The sequence below is a fragment of the Sinohyriopsis cumingii genome, chromosome 18 (assembly GCF_028554795.1).
Source record: "Sinohyriopsis cumingii isolate HCF-2022 chromosome 18, ASM2855479v2, whole genome shotgun sequence".
Lineage (NCBI taxonomy): Eukaryota > Metazoa > Mollusca > Bivalvia > Unionida > Unionidae > Sinohyriopsis > Sinohyriopsis cumingii.
In genome coordinates this window covers 56,959,649-56,980,739 of record NC_142978.1, presented here as the reverse complement: position 1 = coordinate 56,980,739, position 21,091 = coordinate 56,959,649, and the positions used below count along the sequence as shown (strand labels likewise).

At 37.8% G+C, this 21,091-nt stretch overlaps 5 protein-coding genes across 5 annotated transcripts; all 5 read left to right on the top strand.

Annotated features, from left to right (window-relative positions):
• The first annotated feature begins 1,289 nt into the window (after nt 1-1,289).
• On the top strand, nt 1,290-3,667 carry LOC149776711 (uncharacterized). Its single transcript, XM_089941241.1, has 2 exons — nt 1,290-2,435; nt 3,509-3,667. Exons 1-2 carry the CDS (start codon nt 1,316-1,318, stop codon nt 3,631-3,633), a joined length of 1,245 nt encoding a protein of 414 aa, XP_089797367.1. The 5' UTR covers nt 1,290-1,315; the 3' UTR covers nt 3,634-3,667.
• A 1,029-nt stretch (nt 3,668-4,696) lies between these two features.
• LOC149776710 (uncharacterized) lies at nt 4,697-7,055 on the top strand. Its single transcript, XM_089941342.1, has 2 exons — nt 4,697-5,857; nt 6,931-7,055. Exons 1-2 carry the CDS (start codon nt 4,738-4,740, stop codon nt 7,053-7,055), a joined length of 1,245 nt encoding a protein of 414 aa, XP_089797468.1. The 5' UTR covers nt 4,697-4,737.
• Nucleotides 7,056-8,118: 1,063 nt separating this feature from the next.
• LOC149776709 (uncharacterized) lies at nt 8,119-9,332 on the top strand. The gene has a single exon (XM_089941240.1). It carries the CDS (start codon nt 8,160-8,162, stop codon nt 9,315-9,317), a length of 1,158 nt encoding a protein of 385 aa, XP_089797366.1. The 5' UTR covers nt 8,119-8,159; the 3' UTR covers nt 9,318-9,332.
• A 2,210-nt stretch (nt 9,333-11,542) lies between these two features.
• Nucleotides 11,543-12,754, top strand: LOC149776708 (uncharacterized). Its single transcript, XM_089941239.1, has one exon. The coding sequence runs from the start codon at nt 11,582-11,584 to the stop codon at nt 12,737-12,739; it is 1,158 nt and encodes a 385-aa protein (XP_089797365.1). The 5' UTR covers nt 11,543-11,581; the 3' UTR covers nt 12,740-12,754.
• A 2,049-nt stretch (nt 12,755-14,803) lies between these two features.
• Nucleotides 14,804-20,457, top strand: LOC149776707 (uncharacterized). Its single transcript, XM_089941341.1, has 4 exons — nt 14,804-15,963; nt 17,037-17,129; nt 18,252-19,385; nt 20,299-20,457. The coding sequence occupies exons 1-4, from the start codon at nt 14,844-14,846 to the stop codon at nt 20,421-20,423; spliced, it is 2,472 nt and encodes an 823-aa protein (XP_089797467.1). The 5' UTR covers nt 14,804-14,843; the 3' UTR covers nt 20,424-20,457.
• The last annotated feature ends 634 nt before the right edge of the window (nt 20,458-21,091 follow it).

Sequence of the window (21,091 nt, the reverse complement as noted above, 5' to 3'; positions counted from 1 at the left end):
ATTGGGCATCATTCCCAAAAATTAATAATTGTTTAAGCCATTTGTAGATAAAAACATGCCTTAGTCTTTCATTCTTTGTTATACAGTCACTGGGCCAGGCACCACTACAACTGGGACAACTGGAGTACCTCCAACAACAACTTCACCTGGAACATCTACAAACACGACACCAACACCAGGTACTAGCTCTACTAAAATTGCATGGAATTAGTTTGTTTATTCCTATAAATTTATCATTCTTATACAGGATATCATTCTGAAATAGTCCTTCAAACTTTAATTTAGATGGTTCAGGTATTATTCTGCTGTGATATGATTCTTCCATGAAGGTTCAAAACATATCAAATTGTAGCAAGAATGGTGATAATTCTGCATACTGTCTTTGCACAGCGGGTTAACACGAGATGTTGTATAATTAAATTATGTGCTCTGGGAACATTACATGAATGTAGAACTTACTCATGTAATGGATGCATAGAGGCCATTGCTGTTGGCTCTCAAAACTGTCAAGGTATTTGTTTGTGACTTATCAATTTGTAGAATGCCTACACTACATAGAAACCCCATTGATAATGCCATGCCAATCAAAGTAGTGATGCTTGGTCTCCAATACTGTTTTTGTCTCCCAAATAGTGAAGTTCGTCAGAGATAAAGAAATAGGTTCTATCTATCCAGCAGTCTATCTGTCTCTCAAACAATCTTTCCTTCATATTTGACAAGGTATAACTCCTGTAACTATTAGATATACATGTAGTTTGTTGATCCTATTTATGCACATTTCACCAGCTTCAATATATTGTCTGTAGTTTACCTGTCCAGGATTCCATCCATGATCTTCATGTTTCCAGTTCTAGGTCAAAACATGAAAAGTGCCTTGTTATCAGATTGAAACTATATATATTTGATTGGTATTAGAGATACATCTTTGACTATTGAGCTTAATTTAAAGTTCAAATATGTTTTATGATTTTGTCTGTTAATCTATTATTCACACTTGTTTCCAGAGCAATATTTGTGATGTCTATCAATTGAATGTTTATCAGGAAAATATAACTACTACATATGCAATCTTTGATCCTTATGTCTACTAATCAAGACATTTGCATGGTGATGTAATTATGATGAATGCATCATCATGTTTGTTTAGTAAGCATATAGTATAGCACATAAATGGTATAGAAAGGGAATGTGTTCTTCCTTGTCTTCCTTGTAAACTTAAGCTTTGCTTGTTATAAGTTGTTTTACTTGTTTCTCATTTGATGGAAGACAAAAGTTTAAAAGATGGATATGTTTGTTTTCAGGAACGACAACAGAAATGTATACACCCACATCATCACCACCAACAACTACATACATACAGACAACCACTGTAGCACCAACCACCACCACAGCACCAACTACCACAATACCTACAACTACCACAGCAGCAACAACAACATCTGCCCCGACTACGACTACACCCATACAAACAACTACTTTAGCACCAACAACTACCACAAAAGCAACGACTACCACAGGTGTAACGACAACTGTTGCACCCACAACAACTACATATGTACCAACAACAACATTCCAACCAACCACTACAGGAGTAACAACAACAGTTGCTCCAACTACGAGTACACTAGTGCCAACAACTACTCCTGCACCAACTAGTACCACAGCACCACCAACAACAACTGCCCCAACCACGACTACAAAAGTGTCAACAACTACTGAAGCACCAACAACTACCATAATACCACCAACTACCACTGCAGGAACAACAACATCTGCACCAACAACCACCACATTAGCACCAACCACTACTGCAGCCACAACTACAGTTGCTCCAACTACCACTTCACCAGTGGAAACAACTACCACAGCACCAACAACATCTGTACCGTCTACAACTACACAAGTGCCAACAACTACTTCAGCATCAACTACCACAATACCAACAACTACCACAGCAGCAACGACAACATCTGCCCCAACTACGACTACACCCATACAAACAACTACTTTAGCACCAACAACTACCACAAAAGCAACGACTACCACAGGTGTAACGACAACTGTTGCACCCACAACAACAACATCTGTACCAACAACAACATTCCAACCAACCACTACTGGAGTAACAACAACGGTTGCTCCAACTACCACTACACCAGTGCCAACAACTACTTCAGCACCAACGAGTACCACAGCACCACCAACAACAACTGTCCCAACTACGACTACAAAAGTGCCCACAACTACTGCTGCACCAACGACTACCACAATACCAACAACTACCACTGCAGGAACGACAACATCTGCACCAACAACAACTACTTTCATACATACAACAACAGTAGCACCAACCACAACTGCAGCAACAACAACAGTTGTTCCAACTACCACTACACCAGTGCAAACAACTACTACAGCTCCTCCAACAACTACAGGTACTCTTTTCTCTAAATGTCACAGTTACTATAATTAATTTAGGAATGTATATGTGTTGTTTTTACTGCAGCCAATATGTGTGCTTAGCATTATAGGAATCCTCTTAATTCCATCTGTCCATCCATCCCACCATCTATTCACCTGGTACAGTACTTCATTGATGAAACTGTATTTTGTGGATTGTGATGAAACTTTGTAAATATTTTTGGTCTTGATCTGAAGACTTATATATTGACAAATTATTATGCTCAGGTAATTGTGCAAGAGTTTTTTACAAGCTTGTCTGCATCCTGTCTTTTTGAATTTTGTATTTGCATATTTTAAGACATAAGTCAGTTGATTGCCATGAAATTTAGGATCTGTTATGACCATCATCATCAGATAAACATAGCATCACATCACTGTTCCCCCTATTAGTTTTCCCTTGAAACGAAGAACTAAATCTCACTGACATTAGCAGTATATGGTATTGCTTTTGCATTATTAATTCAATATAATAAATTATGTTATACAACTGCAGTGCCTGACATGCCAGATTCCAATGCTTTTGGATGCATATGCCCATACACCAGACATTGAGCCCAGGATTGTAATGCAAAATCCATCAGATCTTTGATGCATCTTCTTGTTATGAGTACATAATGATATAAAGATAGTTGAAACACTGTTGGAAAAATTGATTGTCATTGAAAGTAGTGGGCATTTGATTTCTGATTCCTTCCCATGCAACCCATTATTGTGATTCAATTATAACAAACATCTTCCACATAGTTACCAAAGGAGCAACATGACAAAAACCCTGAAATGTATCAACAAATATGGTGATAATTATGCAGTTTGTAATTGATGAAATGGAATTTGAATGCTTTTGTTGAGTTGGGGGTGAAGAATAGTTCTAAATATTTCACAATTGGCATTAGCTGTCCTGATAAAGGAAGTGGTCGATAAGTAATCAGACCCTTTTTCAATTTGAAGGTCCAATTGTAATTGGGCATCATTCCCAAAAATTAGTAATTGTTTAAGCCATTTGTAGATAAAAACATGCCTTAGTGTTTCATTCTTTGTTATACAGTCACTGGGCCAGGCACCACTACAACTGGGACAACTGGAGTACCTCCAACAACAACTTCACCTGGAACATCTACAAACACGACACCAACACCAGGTACTAGCTCTACTAAAATTGCATGGAATTAGTTTGTTTATTCCTATAAATTTATCATTCTTTTACAGGATATCATTCTCAAATAGTCCTTCAAACTTTAATTTAGATGGTTCAGGTATTATTCTGCTGTGATATGATTCTTCCATGAAGGTTCAAAACATATGAAATTGTAGCAAGAATGGTGATAATTCTGCATACTGTCTTTGCACAGCAGGTTAACACGAGATGTTGTATAATTAAATTATGTGCTCTGGGAACATTACATGAATGTAGAACTTACTCATGTAATGGATGCATAGAGGCCATTGCTGTTGGCTCTCAAAACTGTCAAGGTATTTGTTTGTGACTTATCAATTTGTAGAATGCCTACACTACATAGAAACCCCATTGATAATGCCATGCCAATCAAAGTAGTGATGCTTGGTCTCCAATACTGTTTTTGTCTCCCAAATAGTGAAGTTCGTCAGAGATAAAGAAATAGGTTCTATCTATCCAGCAGTCTATCTGTCTCTCAAACAATCTTTCCTTCATATTTGACAAGGTATAACTCCTGTAACTATTAGATATACATGTAGTTTGTTGATCCTATTTATGCACATTTCACCAGCTTCAATATATTGTCTGTAGTTTACCTGTCCAGGATTCCATCCATGATCTTCATGTTTCCAGTTCTAGGTCAAAACATGAAAAGTGCCTTGTTATCAGATTGAAACTATATATATTTGATTGGTATTAGAGATACATCTTTGACTATTGAGCTTAATTTAAAGTTCAAATATGCTTTATGATTTTGTCTGTTAATCTATTATTCACACTTGTTTCCAGAGCAATATTTGTGATGTCTATCAATTGAATGTTTATCAGGAAAATATAACTACTACATATGCAATCTTTGATCCTTATGTCTACTAATCAAGACATTTGCATGGTGATGTAATTATGATGAATGCATCATCATGTTTGTTTAGTAAGCATATAGTATAGCACATAAATGGTATAGAAAGGGAATGTGTTCTTCCTTGTCTTCCTTGTAAACTTAAGCTTTGCTTGTTATAAGTTGTTTTACTTGTTTCTCATTTGATGGAAGACAAAAGTTTAAAAGATGGATATGTTTGTTTTCAGGAACGACAACAGAAATGTATACACCCACATCATCACCACCAACAACTACATACATACAGACAACCACCGTAGCACCAACCACCACCACAGCACCAACTACCACAATACCTACAACTACCACAGCAGCAACAACAACATCTGCCCCGACTACGACTACACCCATACAAACAACTACTTTAGCACCAACAACTACCACAAAAGCAACGACTACCACAGGTGTAACGACAACTGTTGCACCCACAACAACTACATATGTACCAACAACAACATTCCAACCAACCACTACAGGAGTAACAACAACAGTTGCTCCAACTACGAGTACACTAGTGCCAACAACTACTCCTGCACCAACTAGTACCACAGCACCACCAACAACAACTGCCCCAACCACGACTACAAAAGTGTCAACAACTACTGAAGCACCAACAACTACCATAATACCACCAACTACCACTGCAGGAACAACAACATCTGCACCAACAACCACCACATTAGCACCAACCACTACTGCAGCCACAACTACAGTTGCTCCAACTACCACTTCACCAGTGGAAACAACTACCACAGCACCAACAACATCTGTACCGTCTACAACTACACAAGTGCCAACAACTACTTCAGCATCAACTACCACAATACCAACAACTACCACAGCAGCAACGACAACATCTGCCCCAACTACGACTACACCCATACAAACAACTACTTTAGCACCAACAACTACCACAAAAGCAACGACTACCACAGGTGTAACGACAACTGTTGCACCCACAACAACAACATCTGTACCAACAACAACATTCCAACCAACCACTACTGGAGTAACAACAACGGTTGCTCCAACTACCACTACACCAGTGCCAACAACTACTTCAGCACCAACGAGTACCACAGCACCACCAACAACAACTGTCCCAACTACGACTACAAAAGTGCCCACAACTACTGCTGCACCAACGACTACCACAATACCAACAACTACCACTGCAGGAACGACAACATCTGCACCAACAACAACTACTTTCATACATACAACAACAGTAGCACCAACCACAACTGCAGCAACAACAACAGTTGTTCCAACTACCACTACACCAGTGCAAACAACTACTACAGCTCCTCCAACAACTACAGGTACTCTTTTCTCTAAATGTCACAGTTACTATAATTAATTTAGGAATGTATATGTGTTGTTTTTACTGCAGCCAATATGTGTGCTTAGCATTATAGGAATCCTCTTAATTCCATCTGTCCATCCATCCCACCATCTATTCACCTGGTACAGTACCTCATTGATGAAACTGTATTTTGTGGATTGTGATGAAACTTTGTAAATATTTTTGGTCTTGATCTGAAGACTTATATATTGACAAATTATTATGCTCATGTAGTTGTGCAAGAGTTTTTTACAAGCTTGTCTGCATCCTGTCTTTTTGAATTTTGTATTTGCATATTTTAAGACATAAGTCAGTTGATTGCCATGAAATTTAGGATCTGTTATGACCATCATCATCAGATAAACATAGCATCACATCACTGTTCCCCCTATTAGTTTTCCCTTGAAACGAAGAACTAAATCTCACTGACATTAGCAGTATATGGTATTGCTTTTGCATTATTAATTCAATATAATAAATTATGTTATACAACTGCAGTGCCTGACATGCCAGATTCCAATGCTTTTGGATGCATATGCCCATACACCAGACATTGAGCCCAGGATTGTAATGCAAAATCCATCAGATCTTTGATGCATCTTCTTGTTATGAGTACATAATGATATAAAGATAGTTGAAACACTGTTGGAAAAATTGATTGTCATTGAAAGTAGTGGGCATTTGATTTCTGATTCCTTCCCATGCAACCCATTATTGTGATTCAATTATAACAAACATCTTCCACATAGTTACCAAAGGAGCAACATGACAAAAACCCTGAAATGTATCAACAAATATGGTGATAATTATGCAGTTTGTAATTGATGAAATGGAATTTGAATGCTTTTGTTGAGTTGGGGGTGAAGAATAGTTCTAAATATTTCACAATTGGCATTAGCTGTCCTGATAAAGGAAGTGGTCAATAAGTAATCAGACCCTTTTTCAATTTGAAGGTCCAATTGTAATTGGGCATCATTCCCAAAAATTAGTAATTGTTTAAGCCATTTGTAGATAAAAACATGCCTTAGTGTTTCATTCTTTGTTATACAGTCACTGGGCCAGGCACCACTACAACTGGGACAACTGGAGTACCTCCAACAACAACTTCACCTGGAACATCTACAAACACGACACCAACATCAGGTACTAGCTCTACTAAAATTGCATGGAATTAGTTTGTTTATTCCTATAAATTTATCATTCTTTTACAGGATATCATTCTCAAATAGTCCTTCAAACTTTAATTTAGATGGTTCAGGTATTATTCTACTGTGATATGATTCTTCCATGAAGGTTCAAAACATATGAAATTGTAGCAAGAATGGTGATAATTCTGCATACTGTCTTTGCACAGCAGGTTAACACGAGATGTTGTATAATTAAATTATGTGCTCTGGGAACATTACATGAATGTAGAACTTACTCATGTAATGGATGCATAGAGGCCATTGCTGTTGGCTCTCAAAACTGTCAAGGTATTTGTTTGTGACTTATCAATTTGTAGAATGCCTACACTACATAGAAACCCCATTGATAATGCCATGCCAATCAAAGTAGTGATGCTTGGTCTCCAATACTGTTTTTGTCTCCCAAATAGTGAAGTTCGTCAGAGATAAAGAAATAGGTTCTATCTATCCAGCAGTCTATCTGTCTCTCAAACAATCTTTCCTTCATATTTGACAAGGTATAACTCCTGTAACTATTAGATATACATGTAGTTTGTTGATCCTATTTATGCACATTTCACCAGCTTCAATATATTGTCTGTAGTTTACCTGTCCAGGATTCCATCCATGATCTTCATGTTTCCAGTTCTAGGTCAAAACATGAAAAGTGCCTTGTTATCAGATTGAAACTATATATATTTGATTGGTATTAGAGATACATCTTTGACTATTGAGCTTAATTTAAAGTTCAAATATGCTTTATGATTTTGTCTGTTAATCTATTATTCACACTTGTTTCCAGAGCAATATTTGTGATGTCTATCAATTGAATGTTTATCAGGAAAATATAACTACTACATATGCAATCTTTGATCCTTATGTCTACTAATCAAGACATTTGCATGGTGATGTAATTATGATGAATGCATCATCATGTTTGTTTAGTAAGCATATAGTATAGCACATAAATGGTATAGAAAGGGAATGTGTTCTTCCTTGTCTTCCTTGTAAACTTAAGCTTTGCTTGTTATAAGTTGTTTTACTTGTTTCTCATTTGATGGAAGACAAAAGTTTAAAAGATGGATATGTTTGTTTTCAGGAACGACAACAGAAATGTATACACCCACATCATCACCACCAACAACTACATACATACAGACAACCACCGTAGCACCAACCACCACCACAGCACCAACTACCACAATACCTACAACTACCACAGCAGCAACAACAACATCTGCCCCGACTACGACTACACCCATACAAACAACTACTTTAGCACCAACAACTACCACAAAAGCAACGACTACCACAGGTGTAACGACAACTGTTGCACCCACAACAACTACATATGTACCAACAACAACATTCCAACCAACCACTACAGGAGTAACAACAACAGTTGCTCCAACTACGAGTACACTAGTGCCAACAACTACTCCTGCACCAACTAGTACCACAGCACCACCAACAACAACTGCCCCAACCACGACTACAAAAGTGTCAACAACTACTGAAGCACCAACAACTACCATAATACCACCAACTACCACTGCAGGAACAACAACATCTGCACCAACAACCACCACATTAGCACCAACCACTACTGCAGCCACAACTACAGTTGCTCCAACTACCACTTCACCAGTGGAAACAACTACCACAGCACCAACAACATCTGTACCGTCTACAACTACACAAGTGCCAACAACTACTTCAGCATCAACTACCACAATACCAACAACTACCACAGCAGCAACGACAACATCTGCCCCAACTACGACTACACCCATACAAACAACTACTTTAGCACCAACAACTACCACAAAAGCAACGACTACCACAGGTGTAACGACAACTGTTGCACCCACAACAACAACATCTGTACCAACAACAACATTCCAACCAACCACTACTGGAGTAACAACAACGGTTGCTCCAACTACCACTACACCAGTGCCAACAACTACTTCAGCACCAACGAGTACCACAGCACCACCAACAACAACTGTCCCAACTACGACTACAAAAGTGCCCACAACTACTGCTGCACCAACGACTACCACAATACCAACAACTACCACTGCAGGAACGACAACATCTGCACCAACAACAACTACATTCATACATACAACAACAGTAGCACCAACCACAACTGCAGCAACAACAACAGTTGTTCCAACTACCACTACACCAGTGCAAACAACTACTACAGCTCCTCCAACAACTACAGGTACTCTTTTCTCTAAATGTCACAGTTACTATAATTAATTTAGGAATGTATATGTGTTGTTTTTACTGCAGCCAATATGTGTGCTTAGCATTATAGGAATCCTCTTAATTCCATCTGTCCATCCATCCCACCATCTATTCACCTGGTACAGTACCTCATTGATGAAACTGTATTTTGTGGATTGTGATGAAACTTTGTAAATATTTTTGGTCTTGATCTGAAGACTTATATATTGACAAATTATTATGCTCATGTAATTGTGCAAGAGTTTTTTACAAGCTTGTCTGCATCCTGTCTTTTTGAATTTTGTATTTGCATATTTTAAGACATAAGTCAGTTGATTGCCATGAAATTTAGGATCTGTTATGACCATCATCATCAGATAAACATAGCATCACATCACTGTTCCCCCTATTAGTTTTCCCTTGAAACGAAGAACTAAATCTCACTGACATTAGCAGTATATGGTATTGCTTTTGCATTATTAATTCAATATAATAAATTATGTTATACAACTGCAGTGCCTGACATGCCAGATTCCAATGCTTTTGGATGCATATGCCCATACACCAGACATTGAGCCCAGGATTGTAATGCAAAATCCATCAGATCTTTGATGCATCTTCTTGTTATGAGTACATAATGATATAAAGATAGTTGAAACACTGTTGGAAAAATTGATTGTCATTGAAAGTAGTGGGCATTTGATTTCTGATTCCTTCCCATGCAACCCATTATTGTGATTCAATTATAACAAACATCTTCCACATAGTTACCAAAGGAGCAACATGACAAAAACCCTGAAATGTATCAACAAATATGGTGATAATTATGCAGTTTGTAATTGATGAAATGGAATTTGAATGCTTTTGTTGAGTTGGGGGTGAAGAATAGTTCTAAATATTTCACAATTGGCATTAGCTGTCCTGATAAAGGAAGTGGTCAATAAGTAATCAGACCCTTTTTCAATTTGAAGGTCCAATTGTAATTGGGCATCATTCCCAAAAATTAGTAATTGTTTAAGCCATTTGTAGATAAAAACATGCCTTAGTGTTTCATTCTTTGTTATACAGTCACTGGGCCAGGCACCACTACAACTGGGACAACTGGAGTACCTCCAACAACAACTTCACCTGGAACATCTACAAACACGACACCAACACCAGGTACTAGCTCTACTAAAATTGCATGGAATTAGTTTGTTTATTCCTATAAATTTATCATTCTTTTACAGGATATCATTCTCAAATAGTCCTTCAAACTTTAATTTAGATGGTTCAGGTATTATTCTGCTGTGATATGATTCTTCCATGAAGGTTCAAAACATATGAAATTGTAGCAAGAATGGTGATAATTCTGCATACTGTCTTTGCACAGCAGGTTAACACGAGATGTTGTATAATTAAATTATGTGCTCTGGGAACATTACATGAATGTAGAACTTACTCATGTAATGGATGCATAGAGGCCATTGCTGTTGGCTCTCAAAACTGTCAAGGTATTTGTTTGTGACTTATCAATTTGTAGAATGCCTACACTACATAGAAACCCCATTGATAATGCCATGCCAATCAAAGTAGTGATGCTTGGTCTCCAATACTGTTTTTGTCTCCCAAATAGTGAAGTTCGTCAGAGATAAAGAAATAGGTTCTATCTATCCAGCAGTCTATCTGTCTCTCAAACAATCTTTCCTTCATATTTGACAAGGTATAACTCCTGTAACTATTAGATATACATGTAGTTTGTTGATCCTATTTATGCACATTTCACCAGCTTCAATATATTGTCTGTAGTTTACCTGTCCAGGATTCCATCCATGATCTTCATGTTTCCAGTTCTAGGTCAAAACATGAAAAGTGCCTTGTTATCAGATTGAAACTATATATATTTGATTGGTATTAGAGATACATCTTTGACTATTGAGCTTAATTTAAAGTTCAAATATGCTTTATGATTTTGTCTGTTAATCTATTATTCACACTTGTTTCCAGAGCAATATTTGTGATGTCTATCAATTGAATGTTTATCAGGAAAATATAACTACTACATATGCAATCTTTGATCCTTATGTCTACTAATCAAGACATTTGCATGGTGATGTAATTATGATGAATGCATCATCATGTTTGTTTAGTAAGCATATAGTATAGCACATAAATGGTATAGAAAGGGAATGTGTTCTTCCTTGTCTTCCTTGTAAACTTAAGCTTTGCTTGTTATAAGTTGTTTTACTTGTTTCTCATTTGATGGAAGACAAAAGTTTAAAAGATGGATATGTTTGTTTTCAGGAACGACAACAGAAATGTATACACCCACATCATCACCACCAACAACTACATACATACAGACAACCACCGTAGCACCAACCACCACCACAGCACCAACTACCACAATACCTACAACTACCACAGCAGCAACAACAACATCTGCCCCGACTACGACTACACCCATACAAACAACTACTTTAGCACCAACAACTACCACAAAAGCAACGACTACCACAGGTGTAACGACAACTGTTGCACCCACAACAACTACATATGTACCAACAACAACATTCCAACCAACCACTACAGGAGTAACAACAACAGTTGCTCCAACTACGAGTACACTAGTGCCAACAACTACTCCTGCACCAACTAGTACCACAGCACCACCAACAACAACTGCCCCAACCACGACTACAAAAGTGTCAACAACTACTGAAGCACCAACAACTACCATAATACCACCAACTACCACTGCAGGAACAACAACATCTGCACCAACAACCACCACATTAGCACCAACCACTACTGCAGCCACAACTACAGTTGCTCCAACTACCACTTCACCAGTGGAAACAACTACCACAGCACCAACAACATCTGTACCGTCTACAACTACACAAGTGCCAACAACTACTTCAGCATCAACTACCACAATACCAACAACTACCACAGCAGCAACGACAACATCTGCCCCAACTACGACTACACCCATACAAACAACTACTTTAGCACCAACAACTACCACAAAAGCAACGACTACCACAGGTGTAACGACAACTGTTGCACCCACAACAACAACATCTGTACCAACAACAACATTCCAACCAACCACTACTGGAGTAACAACAACGGTTGCTCCAACTACCACTACACCAGTGCCAACAACTACTTCGGCACCGACGAGTACCACAGCACCACCAACAACAACTGTCCCAACTACGACTACAAAAGTGCCCACAACTACTGCTGCACCAACGACTACTACAATACCAACAACTACCACTGCAGGAACGACAACATCTGCACCAACAACAACTACATTCATACATACAACAACAGTAGCACCAACCACAACTGCAGCAACAACAACAGTTGTTCCAACTACCACTACACCAGTGCAAACAACTACTACAGCTCCTCCAACAACTACAGGTACTCTTTTCTCTAAATGTCACAGTTACTATAATTAATTTAGGAATGTATATGTGTTGTTTTTACTGCAGCCAATATGTGTGCTTAGCATTATAGGAATCCTCTTAATTCCATCTGTCCATCCATCCCACCATCTATTCACCTGGTACAGTACCTCATTGATGAAACTGTATTTTGTGGATTGTGATGAAACTTTGTAAATATTTTTGGTCTTGATCTGAAGACTTATATATTGACAAATTATTATGCTCATGTAATTGTTCCCTTGAAACGAAGAACTAAATCTCACTGACATTAGCAGTATATGGTATTGCTTTTGCATTATTAATTCAATATAATAAATTATGTTATACAACTGCAGTGCCTGACATGCCAGATTCCAATGCTTTTGGATGCATATGCCCATACACCAGGCATTGAGCCCGGGATTGTAATGCAAAATCCATCAGATCTTTGATGCATCTTCTTGTTATGAGTACATAATGATATAAAGATAGTTGAAACACTGTTGGAAAAATTGATTGTCATTGAAAGTAGTGGGCATTTGATTTCTGATTCCTTCCCATGCAACCCATTATTGTGATTCAATTATAACAAACATCTTCCACATAGTTACCAAAGGAGCAACATGACGAAAACCCTGAAATGTATCAACAAATATGGTGATAATTATGCAATTTGTAATTGATGAAATGGAATTTGAATGCTTTTGTTGAGTTGGGGGTGAAGAATAGTTCTAAATATTTCACAATTGGCATTAGCTGTCCTGATAAAGGAAGTGGTCGATAAGTAATCAGACCCTTTTCAAATTTGAAGGTCCAATTGTAATTGGGCATCATTCCCAAAAATTAGTAATTGTTTAAGCCATTTGTAGATAAAAACATGCCTTAGTGTTTCATTCTTTGTTATACAGTCACTGGGCCAGGCACCACTACAACTGGGACAACTGGAGTACCTCCAACAACAACTTCACCTGGAACATCTACAAACACGACACCAACACCAGGTACTAGCTCTACTAAAATTGCATGGAATTAGTTTGTTTATTCCTATAAATTTATCATTCTTTTACAGGATATCATTCTCAAATAGTCCTTCAAACTTTAATTTAGATGGTTCAGGTATTATTCTGCTGTGATATGATTCTTCCATGAAGGTTCAAAACATATGAAATTGTAGCAAGAATGGTGATAATTCTGCATACTGTCTTTGCACAGCAGGTTAACACGAGATGTTGTATAATTAAATTATGTGCTCTGGGAACATTACATGAATGTAGAACTTACTCATGTAATGGATGCATAGAGGCCATTGCTGTTGGCTTTCAAAACTGTCAAGGTATTTGTTTGTGACTTATCAATTTGTAGAATGCCTACACTACATAGAAACCCCATTGATAATGCCATGCCAATCAAAGTAGTGATGCTTGGTCTCCAATACTGTTTTTGTCTCCCAAATAGTGAAGTTCGTCAGAGATAAAGAAATAGGTTCTATCTATCCAGCAGTCTATCTGTCTCTCAAACAATCTTTCCTTCATATTTGACAAGGTATAACTCCTGTAACTATTAGATATACATGTAGTTTGTTGATCCTATTTATGCACATTTCACCAGCTTCAATATATTGTCTGTAGTTTACCTGTCCAGGATTCCATCCATGATCTTCATGTTTCCAGTTCTAGGTCAAAACATGAAAAGTGCCTTGTTATCAGATTGAAACTATATATATTTGATTGGTATTAGAGATACATCTTTGACTATTGAGCTTAATTTAAAGTTCAAATATGCTTTATGATTTTGTCTGTTAATCTATTATTCACACTTGTTTCCAGAGCAATATTTGTGATGTCTATCAATTGAATGTTTATCAGGAAAATATAACTACTACATATGCAATCTTTGATCCTTATGTCTACTAATCAAGACATTTGCATGGTGATGTAATTATGATGAATGCATCATCATGTTTGTTTAGTAAGCATATAGTATAGCACATAAATGGTATAGAAAGGGAATGTGTTCTTCCTTGTCTTCCTTGTAAACTTAAGCTTTGCTTGTTATAAGTTGTTTTACTTGTTTCTCATTTGATGGAAGACAAAAGTTTAAAAGATGGATATGTTTGTTTTCAGGAACGACAACAGAAATGTATACACCCACATCATCACCACCAACAACTACATACATACAGACAACCACCGTAGCACCAACCACCACCACAGCACCAACTACCACAATACCTACAACTACCACAGCAGCAACAACAACATCTGCCCCGACTACGACTACACCCATACAAACAACTACTTTAGCACCAACAACTACCACAAAAGCAACGACTACCACAGGTGTAACGACAACTGTTGCACCCACAACAACTACATATGTACCAACAACAACATTCCAACCAACCACTACAGGAGTAACAACAACAGTTGCTCCAACTACGAGTACACTAGTGCCAACAACTACTCCTGCACCAACTAGTACCACAGCACCACCAACAACAACTGCCCCAACCACGACTACAAAAGTGTCAACAACTACTGAAGCACCAACAACTACCATAATACCACCAACTACCACTGCAGGAACAACAACATCTGCACCAACAACCACCACATTAGCACCAACCACTACTGCAGCCACAACTACAGTTGCTCCAACTACCACTTCACCAGTGGAAACAACTACCACAGCACCAACAACATCTGTACCGTCTACAACTACACAAGTGCCAACAACTACTTCAGCATCAACTACCACAATACCAACAACTACCACAGCAGCAACGACAACATCTGCCCCAACTACGACTACACCCATACAAACAACTACTTTAGCACCAACAACTACCACAAAAGCAACGACTACCACAGGTGTAACGACAACTGTTGCACCCACAACAACAACATCTGTACCAACAACAACATTCCAACCAACCACTACTGGAGTAACAACAACGGTTGCTCCAACTACCACTACACCAGTGCCAACAACTACTTCAGCACCAACGAGTACCACAGCACCACCAACAACAACTGTCCCAACTACGACTACAAAAGTGCCCACAACTTCTGCTGCACCAACGACTACCACAATACCAACAACTACCACTGCAGGAACGACAACATCTGCACCAACAACAACTACTTTCATACATACAACAACAGTAGCACCAACCACAACTGCAGCAACAACAACAGTTGTTCCAACTACCACTACACCAGTGCAAACAACTACTACAGCTCCACCAACTACTACAGGTACTCTTTTCTCTAAATGTCACAGTTACTATAATTAATTTAGGAATGTATATGTGTTGTTTTTACTGCAGCCAATATGTGTGCTTAGCATTATAGGAATCCTCTTAATTCCATCTGTCCATCCATCCCACCATCTATTCACCTGGTACAGTACCTCATTGATGAAACTGTATTTTGTGGATTGTGATGAAACTTTGTAAATATTTTTGGTCTTGATCTGAAGACTTATATATTGACAAATTATTATGCTCAGGTAATTGTGCAAGAGTTTTTTACAAGCTTGTCTGCATCCTGTCTTTTTGAATTTTGTATTTGCATATTTTAAGACATAAGTCAGTTGATTGCCATGAAATTTAGGATCTGTTATGACCATCATCATCAGATAAACATAGCATCACATCACTGTTCCCCCTATTAGTTTTCCCTTGAAATGAAGAACTAAATCTCACTGACATTAGCAGTATATGGTATTGCTTTTGCATTATTAATTCAATATAATAAATTATGTTATACAACTGCAGTGCCTGACATGCCAGATTCCAATGCTTTTGGATGCATATGCCCATACACCAGACATTGAGCCCAGGATTGTAATGCAAAATCCATCAGATCTTTGATGCATCTTCTTGTTATGAGTACATAATGATATAAAGATAGTTGAAACACTGTTGGAAAAATTGATTGTCATTGAAAGTAGTGGGCATTTGATTTCTGATTCCTTCCCATGCAACCCATTATTGTGATTCAATTATAACAAACATCTTCCACATAGTTACCAAAGGAGCAACATGACAAAAACCCTGAAATGTATCAACAAATATGGTGATAATTATGCAGTTTGTAATTGATGAAATGGAATTTGAATGCTTTTGTTGAGTTGGGGGTGAAGAATAGTTCTAAATATTTCACAATTGGCATTAGCTGTCCTGATAAAGGAAGTGGTCGATAAGTAATCAGACCCTTTTTCAATTTGAAGGTCCAATTGTAATTGGGCATCATTCCCAAAAATTAGTAATTGTTTAAGCCATTTGTAGATAAAAACATGCCTTAGTGTTTCATTCTTTGTTATACAGTCACTGGGCCAGGCACCACTACAACTGGGACAACTGGAGTACCTCCAACAACAACTTCACCTGGAACATCTACAAACACGACACCAACACCAGGTACTAGCTCTACTAAAATTGCATGGAATTAGTTTGTTTATTCCTATAAATTTATCATTCTTTTACAGGATATCATTCTCAAATAGTCCTTCAAACTTTAATTTAGATGGTTCAGGTATTATTCTGCTGTGATATGATTCTTCTATGAAGGTTCAAAACATATGAAATTGTAGCAAGAATGGTGATAATTCTGCATACTGTCTTTGCACAGCAGGTTAACACGAGATGTTGTATAATTAAATTATGTGCTCTGGGAACATTACATGAATGTAGAACTTACTCATGTAATGGATGCATAGAGGCCATTGCTGTTGGCTCTCAAAACTGTCAAGGTATTTGTTTGTGACTTATCAATTTGTAGAATGCCTACACTACATAGAAACCCCATTGATAATGCCATGCCAATCAAAGTAGTGATGCTTGGTCTCCAATACTGTTTTTGTCTCCCAAATAGTGAAGTTCGTCAGAGATAAAGAAATAGGTTCTATCTATCCAGCAGTCTATCTGTCTCTCAAACAATCTTTCCTTCATATTTGACAAGGTATAACTCCTGTAACTATTAGATATACATGTAGTTTGTTGATCCTATTTATGCACATTTCACCAGCTTCAATATATTGTCTGTAGTTTACCTGTCCAGGATTCCATCCATGATCTTCATGTTTCCAGTTCTAGGTCAAAACATGAAAAGTGCCTTGTTATCAGATTGAAACTATATATATTTGATTGGTATTAGAGATACATCTTTGACTATTGAGCTTAATTTAAAGTTCAAATATGCTTTATGATTTTGTCTGTTAATCTATTATTCACACTTGTTTCCAGAGCAATATTTGTGATGTCTATCAATTGAATGTTTATCAGGAAAATATAACTACTACATATGCAATCTTTGATCCTTATGTCTACTAATCAAGACATTTGCATGGTGATGTAATTATGATGAATGCATCATCATGTTTGTTTAGTAAGCATATAGTATAGCACATAAATGGTATAGAAAGGGAATGTGTTCTTCCTTGTCTTCCTTGTAAACTTAAGCTTTGCTTGTTATAAGTTGTTTTACTTGTTTCTCATTTGATGGAAGACAAAAGTTTAAAAGATGGATATGTTTGTTTTCAGGAACGACAACAGAAATGTATACACCCACATCATCACCACCAACAACTACATACATACAGACAACCACCGTAGCACCAACCACCACCACAGCACCAACTACCACAATACCTACAACTACCACAGCAGCAACAACAACATCTGCCCCGACTACGACTACACCCATACAAACAACTACTTTAGCACCAACAACTACCACAAAAGCAACGACTACCACAGGTGTAACGACAACTGTTGCACCCACAACAACTACATATGTACCAACAACAACATTCCAACCAACCACTACAGGAGTAACAACAACAGTTGCTCCAACTACGAGTACACTAGTGCCAACAACTACTCCTGCACCAACTAGTACCACAGCACCACCAACAACAACTGCCCCAACCACGACTACAAAAGTGTCAACAACTACTGAAGCACCAACAATTACCATAATACCACCAACTACCACTGCAGGAACAACAACATCTGCACCAACAACCACCACATTAGCACCAACCACTACTGCAGCCACAACTACAGTTGCTCCAACTACCACTTCACCAGTGGAAACAACTACCACAGCACCAACAACATCTGTACCGTCTACAACTACACAAGTGCCAACAACTACTTCAGCATCAACTACCACAATACCAACAACTACCACAGCAGCAACGACAACATCTGCCCCAACTACGACTACACCCATACAAACAACTACTTTAGCACCAACAACTACCACAAAAGCAACGACTACCACAGGTGTAACGACAACTGTTGCACCCACAACAACAACATCTGTACCAACAACAACATTCCAACCAACCACTACTGGAGTAACAACAACGGTTGCTCCAACTACCACTACACCAGTGCCAACAACTACTTCGGCACCGACGAGTACCACAGCACCACCAACAACAACTGTCCCAACTACGACTACAAAAGTGCCCACAACTACTGCTGCACCAACGACTACTACAATACCAACAACTACCACTGCAGGAACGACAACATCTGCACCAACAACAACTACATTCATACATACAACAACAGTAGCACCAACCACAACTGCAGCAACAACAACAGTTGTTCCAACTACCACTACACCAGTGCAAACAACTACTACAGCTCCTCCAACAACTACAGGTACTCTTTTCTCTAAATGTCACAGTTACTATAATTAATTTAGGAATGTATATGTGTTGTTTTTACTGCAGCCAATATGTGTGCTTAGCATTATAGGAATCCTCTTAATTCCATCTGTCCATCCATCCCACCATCTATTCACCTGGTACAGTACCTCATTGATGAAACTGTATTTTGTGGATTGTGATGAAACTTTGTAAATATTTTTGGTCTTGATCTGAAGACTTATATATTGACAAATTATTATGCTCATGTAATTGTTCCCTTGAAACGAAGAACTAAATCTCACTGACATTAGCAGTATATGGTATTGCTTTTGCATTATTAATTCAATATAATAAATTATGTTATACAACTGCAGTGCCTGACATGCCAGATTCCAATGCTTTTGGATGCATATGCCCATACACCAGGCATTGAGCCCGGGATTGTAATGCAAAATCCATCAGATCTTTGATGCATCTTCTTGTTATGAGTACATAATGATATAAAGATAGTTGAAACACTGTTGGAAAAATTGATTGTCATTGAAAGTAGTGGGCATTTGATTTCTGATTCCTTCCCATGCAACCCATTATTGTGATTCAATTATAACAAACATCTTCCACATAGTTACCAAAGGAGCAACATGACAAAAACCCTGAAATGTATCAACAAATATGGTGATAATTATGCAGTTTGTAATTGATGAAATGGAATTTGAATGCTTTTGTTGAGTTGGGGGTGAAGAATAGTTCTAAATATTTCACAATTGGCATTAGCTGTCCTGATAAAGGAAGTGGTCGATAAGTAATCAGACCCTTTTCAAATTTGAAGGTCCAATTGTAATTGGGCATCATTCCCAAAAATTAGTAATTGTTTAAGCCATTTGTAGATAAAAACATGCCTTAGTGTTTCATTCTTTGTTATACAGTCACTGGGCCAGGCACCACTACAACTGGGACAACTGGAGTACCTCCAACAACAACTTCACCTGGAACATCTACAAACACGACACCAACACCAGGTACTAGCTCTACTAAAATTGCATGGAATTAGTTTGTTTATTCCTATAAATTTATCATTCTTTTACAGGATATCATTCTCAAATAGTCCTTCAAACTTTAATTTAGATGGTTCAGGTATTATTCTGCTGTGATATGATTCTTCCATGAAGGTTCAAAACATATGAAATTGTAGCAAGAATGGTGATAATTCTGCATACTGTCTTTGCACAGCAGGTTAACACGAGATGTTGTATAATTAAATTATGTGCTCTGGGAACATTACATGAATGTAGAACTTACTCATGTAATGGATGCATAGAGGCCATTGCTGTTGGCTCTCAAAACTGTCAAGGTATTTGTTTGTGACTTATCAATTTGTAGAATGCCTACACTACATAGAAACCCCATTGATAATGCCATGCCAATCAAAGTAGTGATGCTTGGTCTCCAATACTGTTTTTGTCTCCCAAATAGTGAAGTTCGTCAGAGATAAAGAAATAGGTTCTATCTATCCAGCAGTCTATCTGTCTCTCAAACAATCTTTCCTTCATATTTGACAAGGTATAACTCCTGTAACTATTAGATATACATGTAGTTTGTTGATCCTATTTATGCACATTTCACCAGCTTCAATATATTGTCTGTAGTTTACCTGTCCAGGATTCCATCCATGATCTTCATGTTTCCAGTTCTAGGTCAAAACATGAAAAGTGCCTTGTT